The following is a 24,870-nucleotide window of genomic DNA, read 5'->3' on the forward strand; positions in this document are numbered from 1 at the left end:
ATCGAGTTGACGTTAATGCGGCCCGCAAACCAACCCGAGTCTGACGTATCTCTCTCTGCTCAATGGTTTTTCAATAGGAATGAATAACGCATGCAGTACAATTGAAAATAGCAATGTACAGAAATCCACACAGACAGTAAACAACACAAATTGTTCCGAAAGCAATATAAATGTATTTATTAATATCGTAACAACGTAAAATATAGCATTCTTGAAAAACAAACCACTGGCCACATGTATCCGTCGGTAATTTAATATTGATTCAACATTTCTTCCAGGTCAGATTCAAAAGTTGCCATAACTGTTGTCTATTTTTTACCAAATAATTAACTCTGCAGAAGATTGTGGCATGTCGATATTGTGATATAAAATGGCCCTATGTTGTGTTACAAGATTTTTTCCTTGTCAACCGATACCAGGTAGAGTGAAAGAGTTTGATAACAGACTAAGACCAGTATCACTCTACAGTTAGAGATACTCCCTCAGGAGTTTTCCCACACAGAATACCTTCTGTCTCCATACCTTTCATGTCACTTGTAAATTTCCTCAGGAGCAGTGAATGACTCACAGCAGGTCCCACAGCTCCAATAAGATTGTTGTTGCAACAGGGGACAGTCCTGTTAAGCATCTCACGCTGACTGATCCATCCCATGTTGATTTGCCACAGAGGAGGAAAAGAGAAATTGACAACAGTAAATGTCTCCAAGGGAAAAAAGATGTAGTGCATGATAGACAGATAAACAGAAAGAAGTTGTATATTAAAAAGCCCCGTATTTCTTTATCCGTACACTTTCGGTTTTGGGCTGCAATTTCTCGTATTCCCTGGCATCCTTTTCCATTCTTGTCTGCTCGGCCCCCAAATGTCTTTTCTTCTCTCTAGTCTATTTTGACCAAGCACTTCCCTGGCCTCCTCCTCTTCCTCCACCTCCATCTCTCTCCATCAGCTTCAAAGAGCCATCTCTGTGGCAGAACTCCAGGGCACCTGCCTCTTCAAGCGGAATCAAATCATCACTCTCACACTGGTTCTGTACATTTGTGTGTGCACGTGTAGTCAGTACAGACGACTGTGAAGTACAATACAATAAGGCCTAAGGCAAATGGCCAGACAACAAAAAGCAATGAGCGAGCAAGTGAACCCAAACAAAACACTCACTTTTTATAGATTTACTCCAGAAATGTTGTAAATCATTTTGTTGCTCACTGCCCAAGTCATGAGTATGTTTTTGTTTTGTTGTATTTTTATTCTAAGTTATATATTTTATTTCATTGTTGTACCATTTCTTGATACAACGTAGTTTTCGGACTATAAAGCGCAAAGAACAAGTATCAATGGACTGCTCAATGTCATTACTCTGTGGAGTTTACATATTCTCCCTGGGCTTTTGGGTACTCCAGTTTCCTCCCACATAAACTGATCATGTATGGTAGGCTGGTTGAACACTCTAAATTGCCCCGAGGTTGGAGTATATGTCCTTAGTCTGCTTGCATAGGCCCTAGCAACCCCTCAGCAACCCTTGTTATTATAAACTAGACTATTGCATTTGAATAAATGTCTTGCAACTTATTATTCATAAATTCTTCCTTTTTGATTTTGAAATGTATATTCCTTTTTTTAACTTTTATTTTTGTTTCTCTTTTTATTGGATTGGATAACTTTATTCATCCCGTATTTGGGAAATTTCGTTGTCGCAGTAGCAAGAGGGTGAGGATGCAGATAGCATTTTAGACATAAATAGATTGGTAATAAGTAAGTTAATAAATAATTATGATTTATAAATATTATATATATAATATATATATATATATATATATATATATTATATATGTATGTATGTATGTATATATATATATATATATATATATATATCTATATATATATATATATATCTATATATATATATATATATATATAATGATTTTTAAAATTTTGGGTCATCTAATTATCAGCTGCATTTTTCAATTTCCTATATTTATTAATGTGCAAAACGAATACTTTATTCTTGGAGTTCCTCGAATGCGTTATGTTTGTTAAATGTAAATTCTGGTATTAACTGTTGACTACTTGTGCTCACCATGTTACTGACCTCTAGCGGAAAGACTGTAGAACTACAAAAGGTCCCATAATGCACTGCAGCCAGTTCCCATAATTCTCTGCAGCTCCAGTTGGGCTTCACCGGTCAAGATGGCGGACAGACCAGGTAGCATAGCGTGTCCTCTGACTATTATTCATAATCGTGGCATTATTTTTCTTGGCTTTATTATGAATTGATTCTGTGTGGGGGGGTTTAAATTTTGATGTTGTGCTAGTCTGACTAGGAACTAATCTTTTTCATTGTGTTTGTTAAGCCTAAGTGAAGCCCGCAAGTCACGTCAAGGACTTTGCGTGTCATTGTCCATTATCTTTAAAAAATATATCCATTATTCTCGAATGCGCTTGTAAATTAAGTTACCTATTATATTTGGTTAATATATTAATTATGACTTTGTGCGAGTTTTGTCAAGCATGTTTACTCGGGAATATATATAATATCAAACTATATAACTATGCAATGTTCTTAGTTGGATTGGCATTCAACGTGATGTCAAACTTTAACTTTGCATTTAAAATCACCACCTGCAATCGTTTAAATGAAATCATGGGCTGCCATTGACTGCGATAGACGTCCGTTGATATCCCTATGCAGTGATTGGACATGGTAATAAAGTACCATATTGACATTGGAGCTATTATTTGGTAAAAATATTGAGTACTAAGAGGATCAGCACTCCCAAAGGTTGGTAAATGGTTAACATCCGTTTCTATGTATACGGGTAGATGCTATTTTAGAAAGCTGTACATCACAAGCGTTACATAATACATCAAATTTATTTGTATATGATAAATGTATTCACGGATGGTGGCAGGAGTAATTAGTTTTTGGCATTGTTTTTTGAATTAACTATGTTTCAAAACATGCGTTAGTATTTACATATGGAGTTGAGATAGTACAAGATAGCCCATTCATTAAGTCACATTAATGACGAGTACGCGTAAAAATCTTCTGTAGTCCTGAATTTCCGGAACGAATGCCGTTCACGCGAGACTTCTAAAAATCTTGATAACTGCGCACATTCGTTTATCAAATTATTTATTACTAATTTAATGTGCGCAGTTATCGCAATACTTGGAAGTCTCGCAGGATTTTAGACAGGTTCTCAGTTGTACGCCATAGGAGTAGGGGCTTAGTATTTGATTTATTAATTCAACTGGTCATTTGTGCATTCACAATGTCAAAAAATTGATCCAAAAAATAATTAACTTTAAAAACGAAGAAAAAAAATTCAAAAAACCCGAGAAAATTAATTTGAAAAACGGCTAGGGCTTAATTTTGTTATTTTTAAGGTGAATGCGATAAGCTTCCGTAAGCAGGCAATAAATTAATGTATATAATTCCTCTATTAGTGCCATTTAGACTTTTTGACAAAACAATATATTTACATAGCCATATAATGTTTTAATGTACTGTGTTCAGACATAGTAATGAGTCGAATATTCACGTGTTGCACACTTGCACTGAAGGAAATGCAGATCATTTGTCAGGTGTCAGATTGATGGGAACATATTTTATGATCTCATCCTAATAGTTCCCATTGCTGAGAAGCGTCTGATGGATGTAAAACTGGGCCAGTTGGGAAGCTGGCTCGGCGCACGAGACTTCACCCCCAATGGAATCATCAATTCCATTCGCGGGGGTATGTTTACCGACTTTGACTGCTGCTTGCTATTTGCCACTTTATTTTCTAAACTTAATGATCCCTATTTTCAGGCCACGACAGATACTTCAACAAGTACATCAATGTAAAGAAAGGAGGGATTGGCGGCGTTGCTATGCTGCTTGCTGGTTATGTGGTCATGAGCTACGTATGGGAGTTTGACCACATCAGTAAGTCTTTTCTTGTGATCTTATCCATCTACTTAAAGGAGAAAATCAGTGGAAACTGATTGTTTTGCATCAAAGAATTAAAAATTGACCAGCTAAATGTTTTGGGGCAAATGCTTTAAAAGTTTAAATGTAATTTATTTTACTACCTTTTCTTGTAAAATACAAATAGTTCTAAATTTATGTATTTTTTTCCCCGTTCTTTCTTGTAGAACATGATCGCTGGAGGAAGTACCACTAACAAGCAGCGTCACATTTTCCGGGTTGGCAACTTTTTGCTTACCCAATTCTTGTTCAATATATGATCATTGAGACCAATAAACAAATTTCAGTGTCATTGTGGCCTATTTGTTGTACAAAAATTGTAACATTCAAGGCTGGGATGTCAAATGCAACACATTCTACAGAACATTTATTTTCACATAGCACAGAATTTCTCCCTGCACTTATTAACATGGGCATCAAACGGCATGAAAGCAACCAGTACTTATAAGTGTAGTAGCCACAGTCTCATGAAGAAAGGCTTTTGGGGTAGAACTTCTTTATGAAATAGAACTGCAAGCATTGAAATGCTCACATAAGCACAACTAATACAAACAAGTTGAGATAGACACTTTTTCAACAGTGAGCATTTCATGAAGTACTCCACACACGATGACCATGGCATCTTGATTCCCCCTTTGTATAAAAAGCAAGGATACAAATAGAAAAAAAATGCAGATTTTTGTACCTGTGCCTGACTAAATTGACCAGAAGGGGAAAAAAAAATCACAGGTTCAAGGGATTTCAGTTGAGAGACTAAGGGTCCATTTTCCCTGTTGTCTCGGTACACCATCTTGAAGTCACTGTCCACTCAAGAAGGCAAGGTGGCCCTTATTACACTTGTTGGCGTAGTGCCCCTTTTCTCCACACTGGACACACATGAAAAATGTGATGGGAATTTGCATTTCCGTTAAACCCCTCACCCCACATCAATCTGGACTCATTCATTTAAAGTAAAGAAACAAGCACAGTCACCTTATAGCAGGTGACCTGGTCCAATGGTCGAGGCCCTCTGCTAGAAATTGCGTGATTCTGTTGAGTTGGAGGCATGGAAGAGTTGATGTGTGGCCGCAAGCCTGGGTTGGCGTTAGTCATGTGGATGACCGAGAATGACGAGCGACCCATGTTTGGACCCAACTGCCGGAATGGAATCAAAGCAAGGAGAAATAAATACTAGTCAGGACACCTAACTCTACCGTCGTCATCCTTAATCTGTGATCAGGAGTTTGTCTCACCTTTGACTGATTCAGATTTTGTGTTGGAAGTGGAGGCTGCTCGGGGGCTCCCATAGGCAATTCAAAACGAGGGCTAATGAGAGAAAAAAACAACAGAAATGTCAGGCTTAAAAGAGTAAGATAAAAACAGTATTTGTTTGCACACAATTTAAATCAAGGTTGTCTAGACCACAACTGGCCTGCAGCAAAATTGAAAAGTATTGAATATGGACCACAAAAGAAGCTTAAATTCAGTCTAAATTCTGTTGCATTTCTCATCTTTAACAATTGATGGTTAGTCACTTAAACAGTGTCTTGATTATTTGCAATCATTGTAGGAAACTAGCATTTCAATATTCTTTGTTTTAATGAATAAAATTAAAAACTGATCAACGCTATTTGGTGTGATTTTCTTTTACTTTTTACAGCCGATGGACATTTTATCTTTGTTCTGCACATTTGTCTTTATTGGTGTAAATACATATAAATATATTAAAAATTATATTTAAATTAAAAAATAATTTTATATATATATATATATATATATATATATATATATATATATATAGTTATATTTCAGGATTATCCTTGAATTTTACTGAAAGCGGCCCTCAGGAAGAAAAGTTTAGACAACCCTGATTTACATGCATTAATATTGAATGCAAATAGATACATACTGCATAAATTTGCAAGATTTTCCTTCTGGACAGAAGCCCACCAGGTAGTTGACACAAATCACCCTTCTTGTGTGTCTATGTCTGCAGTCAGGACCTGAAACAGATAGATGCATAAAGATTACAACCTCGTGTGACATGAAATTTCATATTCATGATTATGATGTTTAGTCACTATTATGGGTACATTACAACACCTGTTTCATCCAAAATTCCAAATTATTTATTTTATAAATTCTTTATAAGTATTCCTTAGATTAGTATCCACACATTGTTTTAGTATACATTTTTTTATGATTTATTTAAAAAGTCATCAAAGAAAGAGACCACAGATTGTTTAAGTTAATTTTTTTCAGCGAAAGCCCGACCCAAACCTGAAGTAATGATTGACATTTTAGGCCCGACTCAAATTTCGGGTCGGGTTCGGGCTAGGGCTTAAGATCTTAACTGTAATGACGGGCTTATGAACATACCGTGTTTACAGAAGCCTCGGTCATACCACGGGCAGTCCTTGATCTTGGACTCAGGATCGATGTGAAGGAATGGACATTCCTTGTTGCTACACTCACCTAAGGGAGATGACATACAAATCTATTTTATAGGTATTAACAAAAATGGTCATCTGGCTTTTTGTATGCAGATCGTGTAATGTGAACACACCAAACTTGGAGTAAAAATAGCATTCAGGCATTTTCGTCATGTCATATTCATGAAGGAACTCGCACTGATCTCCTTTTTTGCAAAGTCCTCTGAGCCAGTGTTTGCACACTACTGTCTTCTCTCCACTGATGTGACGAAAAGGACACATGCCACCTAAAAGTAGTGTCAAAACATCAGAAATGAAATGTTATACAGTTTTCTATTAAACTCCGTCTACTAGAGAAACAAAAAGACCTAAGATCGTTCGGATTCTTGGTGTTTTGCTTTATTTTTTTATCACCTTTGAGGCAGGCAGCTCTCATGAAGAACTCACACACAGCAGACCCAGATTCTAAGGAGATCGGGGGGCACATATTAAAGTTGAGCATGAGCCTCGAGTGGTCTGCACTTTTTCTGAGTCAGTGTTCTCAGTGCCATCACTTAGCTTGAAGGTAGCATGCGATCACTTACTGTCCATGCCGGGGAACGGGAGAGGCTGAGCCCCCAGCTGTTGCTCCACGGCGATCTCCAGGTCAAACTTGATATGGTCCGCGCTAGCTAGTATGTCCTGCATGATTGAGGTGAGGAGATGAGTCCCGCTAACAAACAAATCCTTAGGTTAGCTTACTACTATCGCGCTAGTTAACCGGTCATTTTATTTCCCCTCCGGTCGCTAACCAAGACCAGCCCTTCAGCTCTAAGTGTCAGAAAAATTCTCAAACGAAACCCTAAAACACTGCTGTAATTTTTGTACAGGGAAAGAACAAAATCCGGGACTGGTGTGAAAGTTTGTTTTGTCGCGGAAAGGTTCTGTGCGTAGCACGAGAAGCGCGCAGAGCGACCTTTGACCGAAACGTCACTTCCGTTTCCGTCGAGTAACTTCTAATTATTTTGTTGCTCACAAGCCTGTTGGGCAAACGGTGCTATACCGCCACCTAACGGAGTGGAGAGCAGCTCAGGAGAGGAACGACTGCGACCAAACGGTAAGAACTTTATTTTTATTTTATTTTATGAATAACTTTCATAAAAGTTGGTGCTCTTTTAATGGCGTGTGCCTGTATAGATTGCTTACGTTTCAAAAGATGTCCAAAACGCAGAAATGCTGTATTAATAACAACATAAAAACTAACGGACTATTCTATTTAACTCTTGAAAGCCAAAACCACCAAATCATTGACAGCAAATGAAAATTATTTAACCTCTGAGCCTTTAATGGTATCTCAAATTAAATTGACTAAAAAAATTAAAATATCATTTTTCAATCTTTTTCTTCTTTATTTGATGAATGATAAATCATTTTTTCAGGGAAATAAATATTACATTGCTCAAAAGTATTTTTTAATTTAGGTAAATATGTTAGTTTATTATGTACATTTAATATTTAGATTTAATATTTAAATGCAAATTACATTTAAATGAGTTGAATCAAATATTTAGGTTTGGATTTAAACATTTAAGTTAAAATAAATTATTTAGAAATAAATATTTAATTAGGGAAATACACAAAACACACATTTTTAATACTGTGTGGGGCCAAATCTGACATAATATTCAACACAAACTGCTTTACAAACATCGGCCCATAAATGCACATAAGAAATTCATTTTGATTAATCTCGATTGGAAAAGAAACTTTCTTGTTAAGTTGATACACTTTTTTTTTTTAGCAAATCAGTGAGTAGGATGTGACTCGAACAACAATTTCGTTCCACTTATGAGATTTCAGTGTTAACCAATATTGAATGGAGGACCAGTTTCAAACAGGTTGGGGACCCCTGATCTGCAATGGACTTCAAAGCTATATGTATACAACATTCTTTTGGTAATCGGAGCTAACCTTTGCCTGCTCTTTGTGCCCCCTTTCCTCTGCTCTAAGTTTCACAAATGCAGATGCTTTACATTAACTCACACACATGTACTTTTTTTAAACCTTTTTAATAGATTTTTTCAGGCCAAAGGTCACAGGGGTGCTGGAACCTATCCCAGCTGACTTCAAGCCACAAGGAGACAAACAACCACTCACACTCATACCTAGGGGCAATTTAGAGTGTCCAATCAGCCTACCATGCAAGTCTTTGGAATGTGGGAGAAAACCAGAGTACCCGGAAAAAACATGCAAACTCCACACAGGTGGACCGACCTGGATTTGAACCCAGAGCCCTCACTGTGAGGCCAACACGCTAACCACTCACCCGCCGGGCCGCACTGAATCATTCTTGATTTGTTAATATGACAAGAATTTAGGTCACTTAAGAGATGTTCTTTACAATACCTACAAAAAGAGCCTCAAAACTCAATTTTCTTCATATATATGCGCAAAAAAACCATCTTAAAATCTGTTTAAAGAAAGGAATTAATACAGTATTGTTTTTTTTTCCAAGGAGGCACAATACTATTCTAGTTCTGCTTAAGAGCTTGCTTTTATGACTTTCACACAGTGATGTAAAACCAAGTCAAACAACAATTACCGTCAGCGTGTAAATCGAAACAGCTTAATCTGGCAAGAGAGCACAGAACATGCTATCTTCAAAGGGGAATTCAGCAAAAATTCCCTTTCTCTCCATTCTTTGTAGCAGAATAAAAAGAGCACGTGCATTGCAGATGAAAACAGCCTCAGTGCTTTCTCCCCCACTTTTTGTTTCTTCACTCCTTGATGGAATCTTGGTATGAACTGCCATGTGCAGACCTGTCCAAATCTGAACAATGAGATAAAATGAGAATATGTTGAAGGAAGTGTTTCTACATGATCTGACCATATGATTTTTTTGAATACCAGAGGCAAACATTTGGTTTACCGTCAATAGACACATATTAGGCCAATCTTGAATTCGTTGCTCATATCCTAGGACAATTTGGAGCAAGGGTGTCAGACTTGGGTTGGTTCGCGGGCCGCTTTAATGTCTACTTGATTTCACGTGGGCCAGACCATTTTAGATATAATATTTAGATTTTTTTTAAATAAATGGATTAAAAGAACTGGATTAAAAGCCCTGAATATTCAGTTTTTTATAGATCTAAAACAATGTTTATTTTAGATTTTTTTTAAATATATTTTTAGATTTTACAAAATGATTTTGACCTAAAAACACAGAAAAAAATCATTAAAAAATTACAATTATTGATTTAAAAGGGGGAAAATCAGTAAATTTAATATAAATCTATACTCTTCATTTTAATTTGATCCTAAAACAGAAAGTCGGATTTACTTTCCCGGGCCACACAAAATGATGCGGCGGGCCAGATTTGGCCCCCGGGCCGCCACTTTGACACTGTGATTTAGAGTCTTCAATCAGCCTACTGTGCATGTTTTTGGGATGTGGGGGGAAACCTGACATATATTATTATAATTATTATTTTGATAACCATCATAAACATTTGAAAAATCATGAAGAATTGAAGAATCGCTGAACAGGTAGAAAAAGAAAATCTAATACAACCGTTATTGACAAGAGCAGCAACATTATCATTTATCGATTTTCATTGAAGATTAAATACACACACGTCAGGCTCTTTAATCCAGGGAAGGTTTAAAAAAATCTATATGTTTTTTTTTTTTTTTGTGCTTTTTACGCCACCAATAACAGTTCGGTTCTGCCATTTGCCATTTAATTAATTATGGTTACTTGTGCTTTAATTTCATTTGGTTTCATCTCAGTCAATGTTGGAGATTTTGATTATTTATTTCTTTTTCCAGGTGAGGAGTAGTTGAAATGGGGATCACATTCTCCTTAATGTTGAATTAATTACTCCTGAAATTCAAATTGAAAATAAGAGCAATATCCTTATTGGTAACACAAATTATCTGACAGTAGACTTTTTTTCTTCCTTCAAGTCAATACAGTATAGTTCGGATCAAAACCCTCCAAGTGGTGGTGTAATTTTACAACCAAACACTACACATTATAATGGTATTTTCTAGGAAAAGTTAAAGAACTATTGAAATCTAAATACTAAGTTATACTAACTTAATATAAGGCTGTTAGTAGGGAAAACACCTCAAGAACAAGCCTATTTTCCTCTGATTTACGGAAATCCATCTTAGTGATTTTTTGTTTTGTTTTGTAGGGTAATTTGGCAATCTGAAAAGATGAAGCCAACACAGTGTTTGTGTGGTCCTTTCTTAATGTTCCTTTAGAACTAATGTGAAAAGAGAAATAGCCACAAGGGATTATACCAGTGGTGTGCCGTCAGAGCCTTCAAGGCCTTCTCTGCTGGCCTAAGAAATATATGGATCACAGACTGATGTTAATTATATTTTGTCCATGAATACTTCCAAATTGTCTGTTAGATTCCTTTCATTGCTTTTCCAGATGTGTGTCTCAAACCGATTCCGCTGAGGGCCGCAGTGGGTCCTGGTTTTTGTTCCAACCGATCCAGTGCCGACATTTTAACCAATCAGGTGTCTTCTAAAATAAGTAGCACCTGGCTGCAATCAACTGATTAACTGATTACACTTGCAAAAGGTATCCTCTTGTTGATATATATAAAAAAAGCTAAAGCTGATGTTAATTATATTTTGTCCATGAATACTTCCAAATTGTCTGTTAGATTCCTTTCATTGCTTTTCCAGATGTGTGTTTTCATATTGAAGCATTTAATCGGTTTGAGACACCACATTTCAGCCATTATTTGTTGCCAGGGTCAGAAATCCACCCCAAGGCCTTCACAATCAGTTCTGCAGGCTCTGCTGCATTAAACAAGCGTCGATAAGACAGTTGCTTTAACCAATCAGATTTCGAGTTGGCAACACCACAATGCCTTCTCGCAGGCGTAGGGATACGTCATTGTCTTCTAGCAGGCGTAGGGATACGTCATCGCTTTCACCCACTATGATTGGCTAGTGATAGTCGACTAGCCCGGGGAAAATCACCCCCCTGGCCTGGTTGTAATGACTGAAAAGTGCCAGTATTTGTATTTAATCATTAAATGCTGCTAGGAAGTGGATTTTACCCCATTTTTGTGCATTGATTTATTGATTATTTTTTATGTGTCGCAGCTGTAGCTGCTGTGGAGGTTTTATAGCCATAAAATAGTTTTAGCTGAAGGCGTCACTAGGAAATACACGGACCACCACTGGGTTATACCTAGCACACTATAAAATATTTAAAATGGATGTTGACGCATGAATGAGTGGAGAATGAGTTCTGCTTTGATGAAATATGCCATAGATCATCGAAGTATTTACTTTCTCGGGTAAAAAAAATCTGATTCTAGTTTGCTTATCCATTCTTCTGCTTCTGAAACATAACAAGAAAGAAACTGGATATATTGTTTCTATCAAGATTAATAACACGAGTAAAAACAAAACACAGTCACCCTTCATGGTCACATACTGTGGTAGGATTACATTTCACTTATAAAACATGGAGTAGGAGTTATCGCAGGTCAACCGACAAGATTTTGTCAAAACAAGTCCAAACTGCAGTGTTCGGTCAAGCATGGTTGGCATTGCATTCAGAAATTCTGAAAGTAATTTCTTACCACTGTGTGGGGAAAAGGTTATTAATTTTGTTGGAGGAAAATTGGGGCTAGACTGCATTGACTTCCTAGTCCAGGGGTGTCAGACTCGGGTTGGTTCGCGGGCCGCGTTAACGTCAACTCGATTTCATGTGGGCCGGACCATTTTAGATATAATATTTAGATTTTTTTTATATATAAATGGATTAAAAGAACTGGATTAAAAGCCCTGAATATTCAGTTTTTTTATAGATCTAAAACAATGTTTATTTTAGCTTTTTTTAAATATATTTTACAAAACGATTTTTGAACTAAAAACACAGAAAAAAATATTAAAAAATTACAATTATTGATTTAAAAGGGGGAAAATCAGGAAATTTAACATACATCTATACTCTTCATTTTAATTTGATCCTAAAACAGAAAGTCGGCACTCATGATTTACTTTCCCGGGCCACACAAAATGATGCGGCGGGCCAGATTTGGCCCCCGGGCCGCCACTTTGACACGAGTCCTAGTCCGTTAGTTTTTCCAGTCATGAGTAAGGAGAGAAACCATGTCAGCATCTTAACATATTGGAATACAAAATCAATAGTAAATGATAAGTAACACATTATGCCATTTGGCATAGATGTTCTTTTTTTTGTCCACAAAAACATATGCTGTGTGGAAATGAATGTTATTTTAGTATACTGCACTGAAGGTGGGACATTCACCAGAAAATGAATTTGATATGGCTTAGCAATGGAATAACATTAATTGGTATTTTTTTAATTTTTTTAAACCCATCTATTCATTTTATTTTATTTTTTCAAAATGTCATTGTAGGATTAACTGGACGTGAATGCTACCCAACCTTTCTTTTGTTCATAAACTAAATATCCCTGTAAATACATTTTTAGCCTTCTATTCTTAAGTGCATTAATACAGTTATCTTGTTATGTGTCACATTTCTTTTAGCTGCAGATGTGGAAGGGAATGTATTTGTAATAAGCTTCCAAAGTGATGATGATGGATTGTTGTTCAGCTTCTGAATCATTTAGTGTTTGTAGAATTGCAGCCGATGCATAAAAGCAAAATGTGGGACAGGCATCTTTGCACTCTTAGCTCTTTATGCATCTCTGCCTCAGTAACATACGCCACTGCTCTACTTTCCGCCCTTGTCTGGAGCCCCTTCTGAACCCCTTCCCACTCCTAATGACAATGTATTCCTCTGTTTGCTCCATTTTTTTTTTAATTTATTGTTAGTTAATTCCAATATATTAATCCTCATATTTTCCATACTGGTTTCAATGAAATATTACGCTTACTTGTTCCTGATCCCGTGTGTGATACTTACTGTCATTTTTGATTGTCTCCTGCTTGGTTGCTCTTCACATATGGCACCTCTTCCTCCATCTGCCTGCATCCAATGAAATGAAGATTTATTGCCAACATCAATAGCTCACACACCACCTTTACATTCAGTGTATAAAGTTATATATCCTGTTACAAACTGGTGGCTAGAAAACATTAATTTACACAGAACATTTATAATGCAGTTTGTAAGTGGTTGAGTAAGTCCTGTAAGCTGATAAGGTTGCACTTTGAGTTAATTAACGTTTTGTTGCTTCAGACCTATTATTAAGTATGGTGAAACATGATACTCACATTATTGTTTGCAATAAATTTGAAAACAATTACAGGGAACTCAAATTACTTAGTGGATGCATTTTTAAGTACATGTCCTTTGAATTGGGTCTAATGTTGACTCCCATTGTACCGCTAATCTTCCTGTGGTAACAGCTTCCTAAAGCAAATATTCTACTCATTCTATTTTTAATAACTTGTTCATACTTATGGTCAGGCAGGATATATTGCACATAAGGATGTAAAACAAATAATGTTGCTGAACAACCAACCGTGAGGTCCAATAGTGAATTTTGCTTCTTTCTAACTATATTTAATATTCAGACAGTGGGTGGAAATTGCAGTTTAATATAGCATTATGAAAATATAGGGATGGCATATTAATGATTTGATTTATTCTCATTTTTCATCCAGCATACACATTTTAAGCGCAAAATGCACTGGGAGCCCGATCATTTTTTAATGGTGTTTCAGCAGGTATACATTATTGAGAGGAAAAAATTGTATTCTTACTTGAAATTCAAAAAACAAGTTGAATTTTACTTCATGTATAAAAACAAAAACAAACAAACAAATAACAACAAAAAACACTTTGGCACCCATGACTGTTATGAAACAAAATGTAAACACTAATTTCTACGTCATTCATGTCACATCATTCGTCATCACTTTTCGATTTTTTTGTCTTCCTCAAACAACCAGTTATGATTCTAAAATTTCTGTATCTAATCAAAACTGCCACATAATTACATTATATACCCCAAAACAAATACAATTTCCCCCACAAAACAGCTAGTTGCTAATACTTACGGGTTGATTTTACTGGAAAATCTATGTCGTAGGAGGAGACCAATGCTGGTAAGGACCATCAATGTGGTGCACATGGTCCTTCCCCAAGGATCTCCTTGTGCTTAGAAAAGTGAGACCTTCCGCTCCCATCCAAAGCCTGTAACTGAAAAGGAAACGTCTGTGGTGTAACAAATGAACAACCCCTATCTTCTTGGCTGAGATTCCTGTTGGAGAAGATTAGCTTGGAGGATTAGCTGAGATCAAGGAAGGGTTAGATCTGGCTGGCAGAACTAAGAGGCAAACAGAGCCTGCTGCGAGATTCTGTTCTAAAAACAACCATCACATCAGTTTATAAGGATAGTAAACAATCCATCTAAATATTTTTTTTCCTTGGTCTATTTGTTTTATTTTTTTAAATGATCTGATACTTTGTATTTATAGCATGACAGCAGGGTTTACAATTTTAGATACATTTTATGCATTTTGTCATTCTTGGCAGCATGTTAAGTGACGAGCAAATGCTTCTGTCTTGCATTTCCGAGATACAGAGTTTGAATCTAAACACGTCCGGATAATTGAAATTGTCGAGCAACCAGTCGGTACACGGTCGATTGGTCGCCGGTCTTTTGGTCGCCCGGAAGGTAAGTGATAATTACCATTTAAATTGTTGCTAAAATTCCCTAATACAAACTGTGAATTACTATTTAGTCATACTTAATGCCCTAGTAATTATTAGGCTAAAGAAAAGCTCCAAATTCCCCAGACTTTTATTGTTTTTTGTTGGAGAACTTGTTAAGACCCTGACTGACGTAGCTTCTTAAAGGGACAACGCATGTTCATGGCCATTGTTGGCTTTTATTGATGCGTAGACCGTGTTGTTTTACCTTGTTTTGTTGCCGGTCTTTTGGTCGTCGGTCTTTTGGTCGCCGGTCTTTTGGTCGCCCGTTGTCGCGGTTCGGGACGACCAAAAGACCGCGACCAAAAGACCGCGACCAAAAGACCGGCGAACAAAAGACGGCGACCAAAAGACCGGCAACCAATCGACCGCACACGAACCAGTCTAGGGTTTTTGTTAAAAACAAAACAAAACAAACAAACAAACAAACAAACAAACAAACAAACAGCATGTACATACAATGTATCTTTGGTCTAAATACTCTACTAGAATTTAACAACTGATTGGAATAGTAGAGCTCAAAGGTCAACTGTGTATCAACAATCTACAATGTTTTACTTGCACTAATGCTGCGTAAAAAATAGTATCATTTAAATAGGACATGAAATGGGTAACTATACAGATCAGCCGTATAATCTCATATGAGCCATATAGCCTTTTCTCATTTTTATTTGAAAACATTGGTAAATATGAATACAAAGGTGTGTCACAATGAGAAAATCTACAATCATTATTGTAAAAATATCATTATTCTCAGACTTGCATGGTGAACACAGGTGAATGGAGACCAGTGAAATATCTCATGACATTTTCATGGCAGTTTTCTGAAAGTACTATACACATCTGTTACAAGGCACATTCTTTGCATTAAATGTGTCCTCTTGTCCTTTGTTACAATTTCTCCTTGACAACAGTTCCGTATTTATTTATTTATAAATTCCGTTCTTTTAGTCTAATCCAATCTGATGAATGCAGCTTGGGAAGACAAAGATAACAGTAGTGATTCATATTGGTTTAGATCATGTGTACACCATATGAACTGTATCCACAGCCAAAAACAGATAAAATGAGACAGTGTTTTTGATATACGTCAGGTTCTGTGAAGATACATAATTTAAGTTTATTCATTTAGCCATGAGGACACACTGTCAGATGTCTATAGGTCTGCTTCCTTCAATAAGTTGCAACTTTATCCGGTTGCAGTTGATAGCTTTGACCAACCCACTTCATCATAGGTGGTTGTAATGCCGAAGTAGAGTGTAGCCAAGAGTTTAGTCCACGCTTCCGCCACCTCTGCTGTCACAACCTCTGGAAACTCTTCCCCCAAAACCTCCAGGATAACGCCTCCTAGGATCTGACAGCCACACATGAAATTTTTAAGATTAAAAAAAAAAAGACACATACACCCTTACATATTCATACATTTTAGCTCATGAATATAAAAAAATGGCGGCCCGGTGGCCGAGTGCTTAGGTTCTGGCCATCGCTAGGATAAGCGGTTCAGAAAATGAATAAATTAATGAATTTGAAAAAATCTAATGCTCTGAAAGTCAAATGATATTTAATGATCAAAGTATTTTATTCATTCACACCAAGCCAGAATATTTTAATCTTGCTGTCCAGGCAAGACATCATCAAATCTTACTAGACATCATTTTAATGAAAACCTGTCTACGAATGATGCTTTTAACTAAATGAGGTCTAAATACAAGAGTGTAGTATATAATATATTACTTACATGTTAGGATTCTAAACTGTGACTATTTGGGTTAGTGTTTTCTTCGGCTTTTTGTGTTTTTCCTTTGTTTTGTGATAACATGCTTATAGCAATATTTATTCATTCTTTTTCTGAGCTGTTTATCCTCAAAAGGGTTGCAGGGGATGCTGGAGCATATCCCAGCTAACAATGAGCACCACGTGGGGGACACCCTGATTGGTTTACCAGGTGGCGGACAACCATTCACGCTTACACTCACACGTATGGGCAATTTGGAGTCTTCAACCAGCCAAATTTGCATGTTTTGGGATGTGGTAGGAAACCAGAGTACCTGGATAAAACCCACACAAGCCCATGGAAAACATGGTAACTCCACACAGTGATCTTGCGACAATAGTCTAAGTAAGGGGTGCCCAACTCCGGTGCTCGATTTGCAAGATGATTTACCTCTGAAAGCCCCTTTGTCGTGTCATATATTAGAGCAAGGGTGTCAGACTCGGGTTAGTTCACGGGCCGCGTTAAAGTCAACTCGATTTCATATGGGCCGGACCATTTTAGATTTTTTAAAATAAATGGATTAAAAGAACTGGATTAAAAGCCCTGAATATTCACTTTTTATAGATCTAAAACAATGTTTATTTTAGCTTTTTAAAAAATATTTTTAGATTTTACAAAATGATTTTTGAACTAAAAACACAGAAAAATTGATTAAAAAATTACAATTATTGATTTAAAAGGGGGAAAAACTGAAAATGTAATATACATCTATACTCTTCATTTTAATTTGATCCTAAAACATAAAGTCGGCACTCATGATTTACTTTCCCGGGCCAGACAAAATGATGCGGCGGGCCAGATTTGGCCCCCGGGCCGCCACTTTGACACGTGTCCTAGTCCGTTAGTTTTTCCATGAGTAAGGAGACAAACCATGTCAGCATCTTGGCATAATGGAATGCAAAATCAATAGTTAAGGATAACAAGTAAGTAAGTAAGTAGGTTAGTAAGTAAGTTAGCAACGTGCCTTGTGCAGAGGAGTAACATGTTTAAGTGTATAACAACGATCATAATTGATAATGATTAAAATCATTGTTAATACCAATACTGATTGTGTTTAAATCAAATATATTGCCGATTATAATTAATATTGTGTTACTTATAGTTTTAAAATGACATCTAAATGGCAGTGCATTTGGTTGACATTTAATATTTCACAGATTTTTCACATTTAAAGATTTGTGATTACAAATATCAAATAATCCACAAAGGTGGTAACTGTGAACTATTTTCAGTTTGCAAAGTCGGGAACATCAAAATGCAAATTGCAATGGCAGCCAATTAGTACTTCAAGTTTCCTGGTCCCTCCCGTCATCTTCCAATATTATTTATTCAAATAAGCAAATTTCAGTTTAAAATTGCAAATATAAGGCAGTATCTTATCTTAAAAAGGCCACCTCTCACGTAAATAGCTTGGTTTTTCTATGATTATCTGAAACTTCACCAAATAACGAGAATATAAGAGGATGTCAATCGTAGTCAATTAATCAATACAATAAGATTTACAGTAAAAGTTTGCTGAGGAAATGTATTCCATTACCTTGAAGTATATGGGCTCCACTTTGTGTCGTAGGGCATGGCCTTTGCCGAGCATTTTCAACACTGAGGCCACCTTGTCTGTGTTCTCTAGGTTCTCCACCAATGTATTGATGCTGTTCATAACTCTTCGGGCATGATTCCTTAGCTGGGCACTCTTTTCCAATTCCTCTGGGCGTTCTATGTTCTTAAAATTGCTGAAGTATTGCTTGGAAGAGGGGAAGTTAACAAACAGTCTGTCAAGGAAAAAACAGACAAACGGGAGATTTCAGCCTTAGCGTGCAGAAATCCTTTAATTACTTTCATTTGCACCTGTACCAGCTTTTTTTTACTGAATACTAGAATACACTTACAATACATCTAAAAGTGGCATAACTACAACTTTTTGGTGTATTGTTATTGACAAATGTACATCTATAAATTGTATATAGTTATGCGTATATTTCAAATGCAGAATGCAGTTTTGATTTATTCATTTTCCGTACCGCTTATCCTCACAATGTTACGATCGCGCCGAGACGTCGTGGTGCGATCGGCGGTATTTGGACCCAGTAGCAGGGAAGCAGGAGGGGACGAGGTGAACTGTGCTCATGATAATAACTTTAATAACTCAGGAAGCCTTACAAAATAATAAGGACTTGTACATCCAAAATGAAACAAACCAGAGCATGGAGAACAGTACCTTTGCAGCGATGTATGCAGTCTCACGCAGTACGATCCGACAATGAATACCAATTCAGTTGAGTTTAAATACACACATCCGGAAGTAATCATGAATCACTCACAGCTGCTCGAACCTAACGGCAAGCCAGGAGGGACAAACGAGCTGCTCCGGACACACAAGGGACGCGGGGGGTAATGGAGCCTATGCCAGCTGACTACTGGAAGCAGGTGGGGAAGATCTTGAATTGGCTGCCAATCAATTGCAGGCCTAGAGGCAATTCACAGTGTTCAACCAGCCCAACACGCATGTTTTTGGCATGTGGGAGGAAACCGGAGTACTAAGGGAAAACCTACGCAAGCACGGGAAGAACATGCAAACTCCACACAGGAAGGCCGGAAACCACTGGGGATTGAATTTAGGATCCTGGAACTTTCAGGTTGACGTGCTAACCACACTTCCACTGGCTTAACAACCCTAACAAGGAGGCGGGGGGTTTTCTGGCATATGGGAAATTGAAAGCAAACCTCACACAACATTAGCGTAATACTTGCAGGTGGAAAAGATATTGTTAGTAGAATTTTAACTTTTGAATATGTTGTCAGGAGCAGCCTGCTATTGTTTTTCCCACTCTCATTTGTCCCTCCTGCCATGCCGTTATGTTCGCGCAGCTGGGCGTGATTCGTAATTAGTCTCTGATTTGTGTATTTAAACCCCACTGAGTTTAGTGTCATTGTCGGATCGTCTGCGTAAATTCCCTTACCATGCAGCCACACTACCTTACTCCTCGATTCCACTTGTTTTCCCTAGTCTGGTTTGGTTTCGTGTTTCGTTCCACAAGTCCTTGTTGTTTTGTTAGGTCCCTCCTAAGTTATTTAAGTTTCTGTTATGAGGACAATTTGCCTCGTCCTCACCTGCTTCCCCGCGACTGGGTCCTAACCCCTCCTACCTCGCCTCGACGTCTCCCGTTGACGTAACATATGTAGTAAGTGCATGATGACATTCTATCACAAGCCCTACTCAATCATTTACGGGTAAGGTATTCTGGGTCAATTTCTTTTGGCCTCAATGTGTGTTGACTTGTTTGCCTGCCCTCAAGCTATATATTGTATAGGAACCAGTTTAACTGCAAGCCAACTGAGGAAAAACAATATAAAAACCAAATAGAAAGGTGGATGTTTTTAAACAGGCCATTTTGTTGAAAAAATGCATCAATACTTTATTTAGGCCCCTGCTGAAATTGATAGATTTGTTTTATAAAATGTGATGGCTTTCAAATAATTTTTTTTTTAATTAGCCTCAAATATTTATTTTTTATTTTGACCTTTCATTCCTTTTAATTCAACCTCTGTAACACTCTCGAGTACATGAAGAGTCAGAAAAGGGTACATAAAAGCTCCCCCACTACCAACTCATTTGGGAATGTAACCCTTATGCCCTCTTCCATTTACCCCTCCAGCTATAAGAAAAAAATACTAATTAATTTTGAAACAGTAAACACCTTCGTTAAGAATTTGCTTCATGAATTGAAATTCCAGAAAAGAGTGGGGGGTAGATGTTCAGCTTGTAGATGGAAGGACTCTGTAAGTACTCCAATTTGACTCTCTGAAGCTAATGAAGGACCATGATGTTTAATCTTTCGCGCTTGAAATTGCACCACCTGTGATTGCATATAAATAGCCTCATTAGAATTTTATATGGCCATTGGGGTCTTAATCCTTCCTTATCTATTCTTCGAGATGAACCCAAGAGCTGAATTCAGAGAAAGTTTTTTTTTTAATTTTCAGGCTGTGTCATGGTCTGTTCTTTTAGATGGTATCTGCAACCCGTGCGTTTCAAGAGCGTACAGGCAGTTTAAAAGTTTATTCTGAGGTTTGATGAAAAAGGCCTCTCAGCGCAAAGCAGGGAATTTATCGATTGAGATTCATTCTTGGAATTCCTGAAGATTGCAGGAAGTAATACACATTAGAAGTGGAAAAACATATACAGTATTTTATATAAAACTAGACAGTACCTACCATTTGGGAATTAGACACTTTTTACATTGGTACATTATATACAATCCAATCCTAATATCGTGAACATCTGATTATAAAAATACTCTTTATTATTAACTTCCATTCTTGTAATGCTTTGTCCTACTATGTGGCATAATACAGCAAGTAAACTATCAAAACATCCCCTAGTATGATGCAGTGCAGTTTTACAAAATGCACAATACTACCACAACAGTGTACATTAAGCAATTATAACCTCTAAAATAGATTTTGATCTAAATGTGAATTGTATAACATAATGTACTCAGTAAAGGTTACAGCGAATGTTTTTATATTTCAGGAAAGTTCCCATGTGGACCCAAAAAATGCACCCATCTGTTAGTGATACATAGATGGAGAGGAGTTACTTTATAAGCATTCCATCTGATATTGCTTTAAGTTTTTTCATACCGCAGGTATGAAAATATTTAGGCTCACACAATAAATTCTGTCAGAATCGTCAAATAAAAAAAATACTGACAAGTCTGCAAAACATCTGTTGCTGATTCCATTTGCACAACGGGAAGACAATAATGACAGCTGTGAAACCCTCAAGAATAAACCATAGCAGATTGCATGGTTACCACACTTGGATCGTATAGCTGTTTACATGGTGGCTTAACATTTCAATTATGCTGACTGGAAAGACACCAGTCCCATCATCGAAAAAAGGGTCTGAAGGCATGATTTCTTGTAAGAGAGTCTAGCAACCCTGGCATTCAAAACATGACCTGTTCCAAGGGAGGGAGCCTTTTGAGAGCCAAAGGTCTCTGACTGATGGATCATTGTTTATCCCTTTGCCTTGACTATTTGTTGAATAAGATTATATTCAAGAAGGAAAGTGAGACTGTTAAACAAAATTCTAACTGTCTGCGCTCTTTCATCCATCATGAAAAAGACCCCACAAGTTCACCTCCAGCCACAATTAATGTTCGATATCTGCAAAGACTTCTGTAAGTGTATCATCAATAGAAAAGTACATTTATGTTAGATTAGAGGTAAAAAAATACTTTATATACAAACTTACAATTACGTGTTACATAGTTGTTTAATATGCTCACAAATAATCATCTCAGCTTTCAGTGGTTTATTGAAAATGTAATAAATCTCGTTGATCTACCTCAACATAGTGAATAGTTTCCTTTATCGTTATTGGATGGTGTAAACAACACAAACACAAGAGAGTAAAAGTCAATACCTGATGAGTATGGCCACTCCAACATCATCACAGTTCTGATAAACCTTTGCCCAAGAGTCTTGTAGGATCACCCTTTCCTTGTCAGTCAGTGGGCTTGGTCGTTCCAGGTGATCCACCTCTCCCTCGCCCTGCATCCTCTCCATCTAGGAACATAGTTCATCAGTTTAACCACATGCAAAAGACGGGACGAAGATCAGTCTCTCGCTCCCAAGATAAATAACAATATATGTACACCGCCCACCCTTCTTCCCTCAAGGTCTAATTTTACCTTTTTTCGTATCTTCGATTTATGTGTGAGAGCAGAACAAAGCTGCTTCTCTTTTGTTGGTTCAGCACACTTCAGCACTGAATCTCATCTGAGCGATTGTGTGACTGAACACCAGGCTGGTAAAAACACAAGAAACACACGCAGCGAATGAGGAGGAGCTTCTGTACTCCCTCTTTCACACACTCCCTCTCCTCCCTGCTTCCTTTCCACCTCACTTTTTTTTTTTTTTATAAGTGCTGTTGATGAAAACATGATGAGATAGAAGTTTGGAAAAATAATCCAAGGGCAGGGGTATAATGTGAGATTAAAACCTGACAAATCATAGATACATGCTGTGAACTGTTCCTCCAATATGCCCACTCTTGACTGTTTTGGAGCTTAACCCCTGATCATTTTCATTTCCCCATGAACCTTGACCAACTTAAATGTATAAACACACAAATGGGTGTAAATTCAACAGAATGACGTCAGTGAGAAATAGGACAGACTCTCATTCATTTGGATTTTTTTTTCTTACAGGCTACGACGTCACAGCCTGGCTTCAGTATTTTTATTCCCTCAAGCCCTCCCTACACGGCCCTTGATGTACTTTTTGAAATGTATAGTATTCAGTCTTACTATGAGCCAATGTCAAAGGCTTTCCAAGGGAAGTGGCATATGTTAGTTTTTTTGTCACTCACATTTCATTGTTGGAAAGAAAAGCAATCAGTCAAAAATTACTCCAAGGCCACCTGTTGAGAGAAACAAGTGTTGAGTTCATAATTCGCCGGCTTTACTTTGGAGATATAATGTGTATGCAGTAGGTGTGAACAATGTACACTGGTTAAACATTGACAAGTGGCTCATTAATGATCAAGCCGCTTAAAAAAAACTAAAGAAAAATAAGCAACACTGAATGCACAGTAAACGTATGTCCCACTGCCATTGAAAAAACAGGGTTTTTTCAACATTGTTTGTGGCGGTACACGGTCGATTGGTCGCTGGTCGATTGGTCGCTGGTCGATTGGTCGGCGGTCGATTGGTCGCCGGTCTTTTGGTCGCCGAGCTTTTGGTCGCCGGTCTTTTGGTCGCCCGGAAGGTAAGTGATAATTACCATTTAAATCGTTACTCAAATTCCCTAAATACAAACTGCGAATTACTATTTAGTCATACTTAATGGCCTGTTAATTATTAGGCTAAAGAAAAGCTCCAAATTTCCCGGACTTTTATTGTTTTTTGTTGGAGAACTTGTTAAGACCCTGACTGACGTAGCTTCTTAAAGGGACAACGCATGTACATACAAACTTATACACTCACACGTCGGCTCAGTGAAACTGCTCATGGCCATTGTTGGCTTTTATTGATGCATAGACCGTGTTGTTTTACCTTGTTTTGTCGCCGGTCTTTTGGTCGTCGGTCTTTTGGTCACCGGTCTTTTGGTCGCCGGTCTTTTGGTCGCCCGTTGTCGCGGTCCGGGCGACCAAAAGACCGCGACCAAAAGACCAGCGATCAAAAGACGGCGACCAAAAGACTGGCGACCAATCGACCGCACACGGTTTGGGGCTTGCACCAGTTGATTTTTTTGCAACCCAAGATTGTGTGCTTGTCATTTGATCACCAAATAACATTTTGTTAAATAGTCAGTGATATAAATTACATTTATGTTATACCCAAACAAGATAATATTAATAGGAAATGCCTAAATTTAATGTTTACTTCTGCGATTGGCTGGCCACCGATTCAGGGTGTCCCTGGTCTGTGGCCCAAAGTCAGCTGGGATAGGTTCCAGCACCCCCGCGACCCTAGTGAGGATAAAGCGGTTCAGAAAATGAATGAATGTTTCCTTTACGATGGAAAATCAAAAAGATTGAAGCAATTCAGTGTCGCTAATTAGAAGCAATTTGGGCTTTGGAACTGGAATTTTTTTTTTTGCTGGAGAGAGAGATCCCAATCTGCTTGCTACTATAGTTAAGATGCTCTTGAGCAAAACACCATCTCTATCCCTCAGCGCAAGTGGTACAACACCAGCAGCAGTTCTGGTCTGGATGATTTCCTTGGCAGGCATCCACACTGCCCCCCACTGCTGCTTGCAAAGGACAACAGCCCACAGTGATCACAGACAAAGCAACAACAAAACCGCTAGTTATTATTATGCCTTTATTGTGAATTTGCTTTACAAATTAACAAGTTTAATAACAAGCTGTGCAACAACAACAAAAATAAATTATGTACAGTGTTGCAAATAATTGACAGAGATATGGCTGTCAAACAGGTATCACACACAGTTTTGATGATTTAAGGTGAAGGCTTAAAAATGCCTGAAATTAAGATTAAATAAGATCATGAATAAATGCAAAAAAATGTGTTTTATGCATTCATTT

General features: G+C 37.4%; 4 protein-coding genes and 1 long non-coding RNA gene across 8 annotated transcripts in view; 1 reads left to right on the forward strand and 4 right to left on the reverse strand.

Annotated features, from left to right (window-relative positions):
- The window catches only part of slc29a4a (solute carrier family 29 member 4a), a 16,273-nt gene extending 15,425 nt beyond the window's left edge, over positions 1-848 (reverse strand). For all 3 annotated transcript variants that reach the window (XM_077619412.1, XM_077619413.1, XM_077619411.1), the window contains exon 1: positions 523-848. The gene's annotated coding sequence lies outside the window, so the exon portion shown is untranslated. The remainder of the gene's footprint in view (positions 1-522) is intronic.
- A 1,257-nt stretch (positions 849-2,105) lies between these two features.
- atp5mf (ATP synthase membrane subunit f) lies at positions 2,106-4,257 on the forward strand. The gene is made up of 4 exons (XM_077619662.1): positions 2,106-2,198; positions 3,625-3,732; positions 3,807-3,923; positions 4,133-4,257. Exons 1-4 carry the CDS (start codon positions 2,183-2,185, stop codon positions 4,159-4,161), a joined length of 270 nt encoding a protein of 89 aa, XP_077475788.1. The 5' UTR covers positions 2,106-2,182; the 3' UTR covers positions 4,162-4,257.
- A 48-nt stretch (positions 4,258-4,305) lies between these two features.
- cpsf4 (cleavage and polyadenylation specific factor 4) lies at positions 4,306-7,347 on the reverse strand. The gene is made up of 8 exons (XM_077619661.1): positions 6,961-7,347; positions 6,791-6,841; positions 6,511-6,663; positions 6,324-6,419; positions 5,854-5,947; positions 5,198-5,270; positions 4,938-5,099; positions 4,306-4,831 (listed from the first exon to the last, which is right to left on the reverse strand). The coding sequence occupies exons 1-8, from the start codon at positions 7,061-7,063 to the stop codon at positions 4,763-4,765; spliced, it is 801 nt and encodes a 266-aa protein (XP_077475787.1). The 5' UTR covers positions 7,064-7,347; the 3' UTR covers positions 4,306-4,762.
- Positions 7,348-8,405: 1,058 nt separating this feature from the next.
- Positions 8,406-14,575, reverse strand: LOC144088742 (uncharacterized). The gene is made up of 3 exons (XR_013304934.1): positions 14,386-14,575; positions 13,286-13,348; positions 8,406-9,185 (listed from the first exon to the last, which is right to left on the reverse strand). It is a non-coding gene; the product is annotated as an uncharacterized LOC144088742 (long non-coding RNA).
- Positions 14,576-15,693: 1,118 nt separating this feature from the next.
- LOC144089113 (cytoglobin-1-like) lies at positions 15,694-22,636 on the reverse strand. Of its 2 annotated transcripts, XM_077619989.1 has the most exons (4): positions 22,511-22,636; positions 22,243-22,385; positions 18,352-18,583; positions 15,694-16,394 (listed from the first exon to the last, which is right to left on the reverse strand). In XM_077619989.1, exons 2-4 carry the CDS (start codon positions 22,383-22,385, stop codon positions 16,230-16,232), a joined length of 540 nt encoding a protein of 179 aa, XP_077476115.1. In that variant the 5' UTR covers positions 22,511-22,636; the 3' UTR covers positions 15,694-16,229. The 2 variants fall into 2 exon arrangements, with proteins under 2 accessions (XP_077476115.1, XP_077476116.1); XM_077619990.1 differs by lacking the exons at positions 22,243-22,385; positions 22,511-22,636 and adding an exon at positions 19,030-19,387.
- Between the last annotated feature and the right edge of the window lie 2,234 nt (positions 22,637-24,870).

The sequence above is a fragment of the Stigmatopora argus genome, chromosome 14 (assembly GCF_051989625.1).
Source record: "Stigmatopora argus isolate UIUO_Sarg chromosome 14, RoL_Sarg_1.0, whole genome shotgun sequence".
In the NCBI taxonomy this organism is placed as follows: domain Eukaryota; kingdom Metazoa; phylum Chordata; class Actinopteri; order Syngnathiformes; family Syngnathidae; genus Stigmatopora; species Stigmatopora argus.

What these genes read in the sequence shown, in the direction of transcription:
- LOC144089113 (XM_077619989.1), bottom strand. Translation starts at nt 22,385, where the DNA reads ATGGAGAGGATGCAGGGCGAGGGAGAGGTGGATCACCTGGAACGACCA. An exon ending in GGAGTGGCCATACTCATCAG is followed by an intron (nt 18,584 to 22,242) that starts GTATTGACTTTT and finishes TTTCCTTGACAG; the next exon opens with ACTGTTTGTTAACTTCCCCT. An exon ending in TGGAGCCCATATACTTCAAG is followed by an intron (nt 16,395 to 18,351) that starts GTAATGGAATAC and finishes TGTGGCTGTCAG; the next exon opens with ATCCTAGGAGGCGTTATCCT.
- atp5mf (XM_077619662.1), top strand. An exon ending in CATCAATTCCATTCGCGGGG is followed by an intron (nt 3,733 to 3,806) that starts GTATGTTTACCG and finishes CCCTATTTTCAG; the next exon opens with GCCACGACAGATACTTCAAC. An exon ending in ATGGGAGTTTGACCACATCA is followed by an intron (nt 3,924 to 4,132) that starts GTAAGTCTTTTC and finishes TCTTTCTTGTAG; the next exon opens with AACATGATCGCTGGAGGAAG.
- cpsf4 (XM_077619661.1), bottom strand. Translation starts at nt 7,063, where the DNA reads ATGCAGGACATACTAGCTAGCGCGGACCATATCAAGTTTGACCTGGAG. An exon ending in CTATTTTTACTCCAAGTTTG is followed by an intron (nt 6,420 to 6,510) that starts GTGTGTTCACAT and finishes CATCTCCCTTAG; the next exon opens with GTGAGTGTAGCAACAAGGAA. An exon ending in AAATCTTGCAAATTTATGCA is followed by an intron (nt 5,271 to 5,853) that starts GTATGTATCTAT and finishes TTCTCTCATTAG; the next exon opens with CCCTCGTTTTGAATTGCCTA.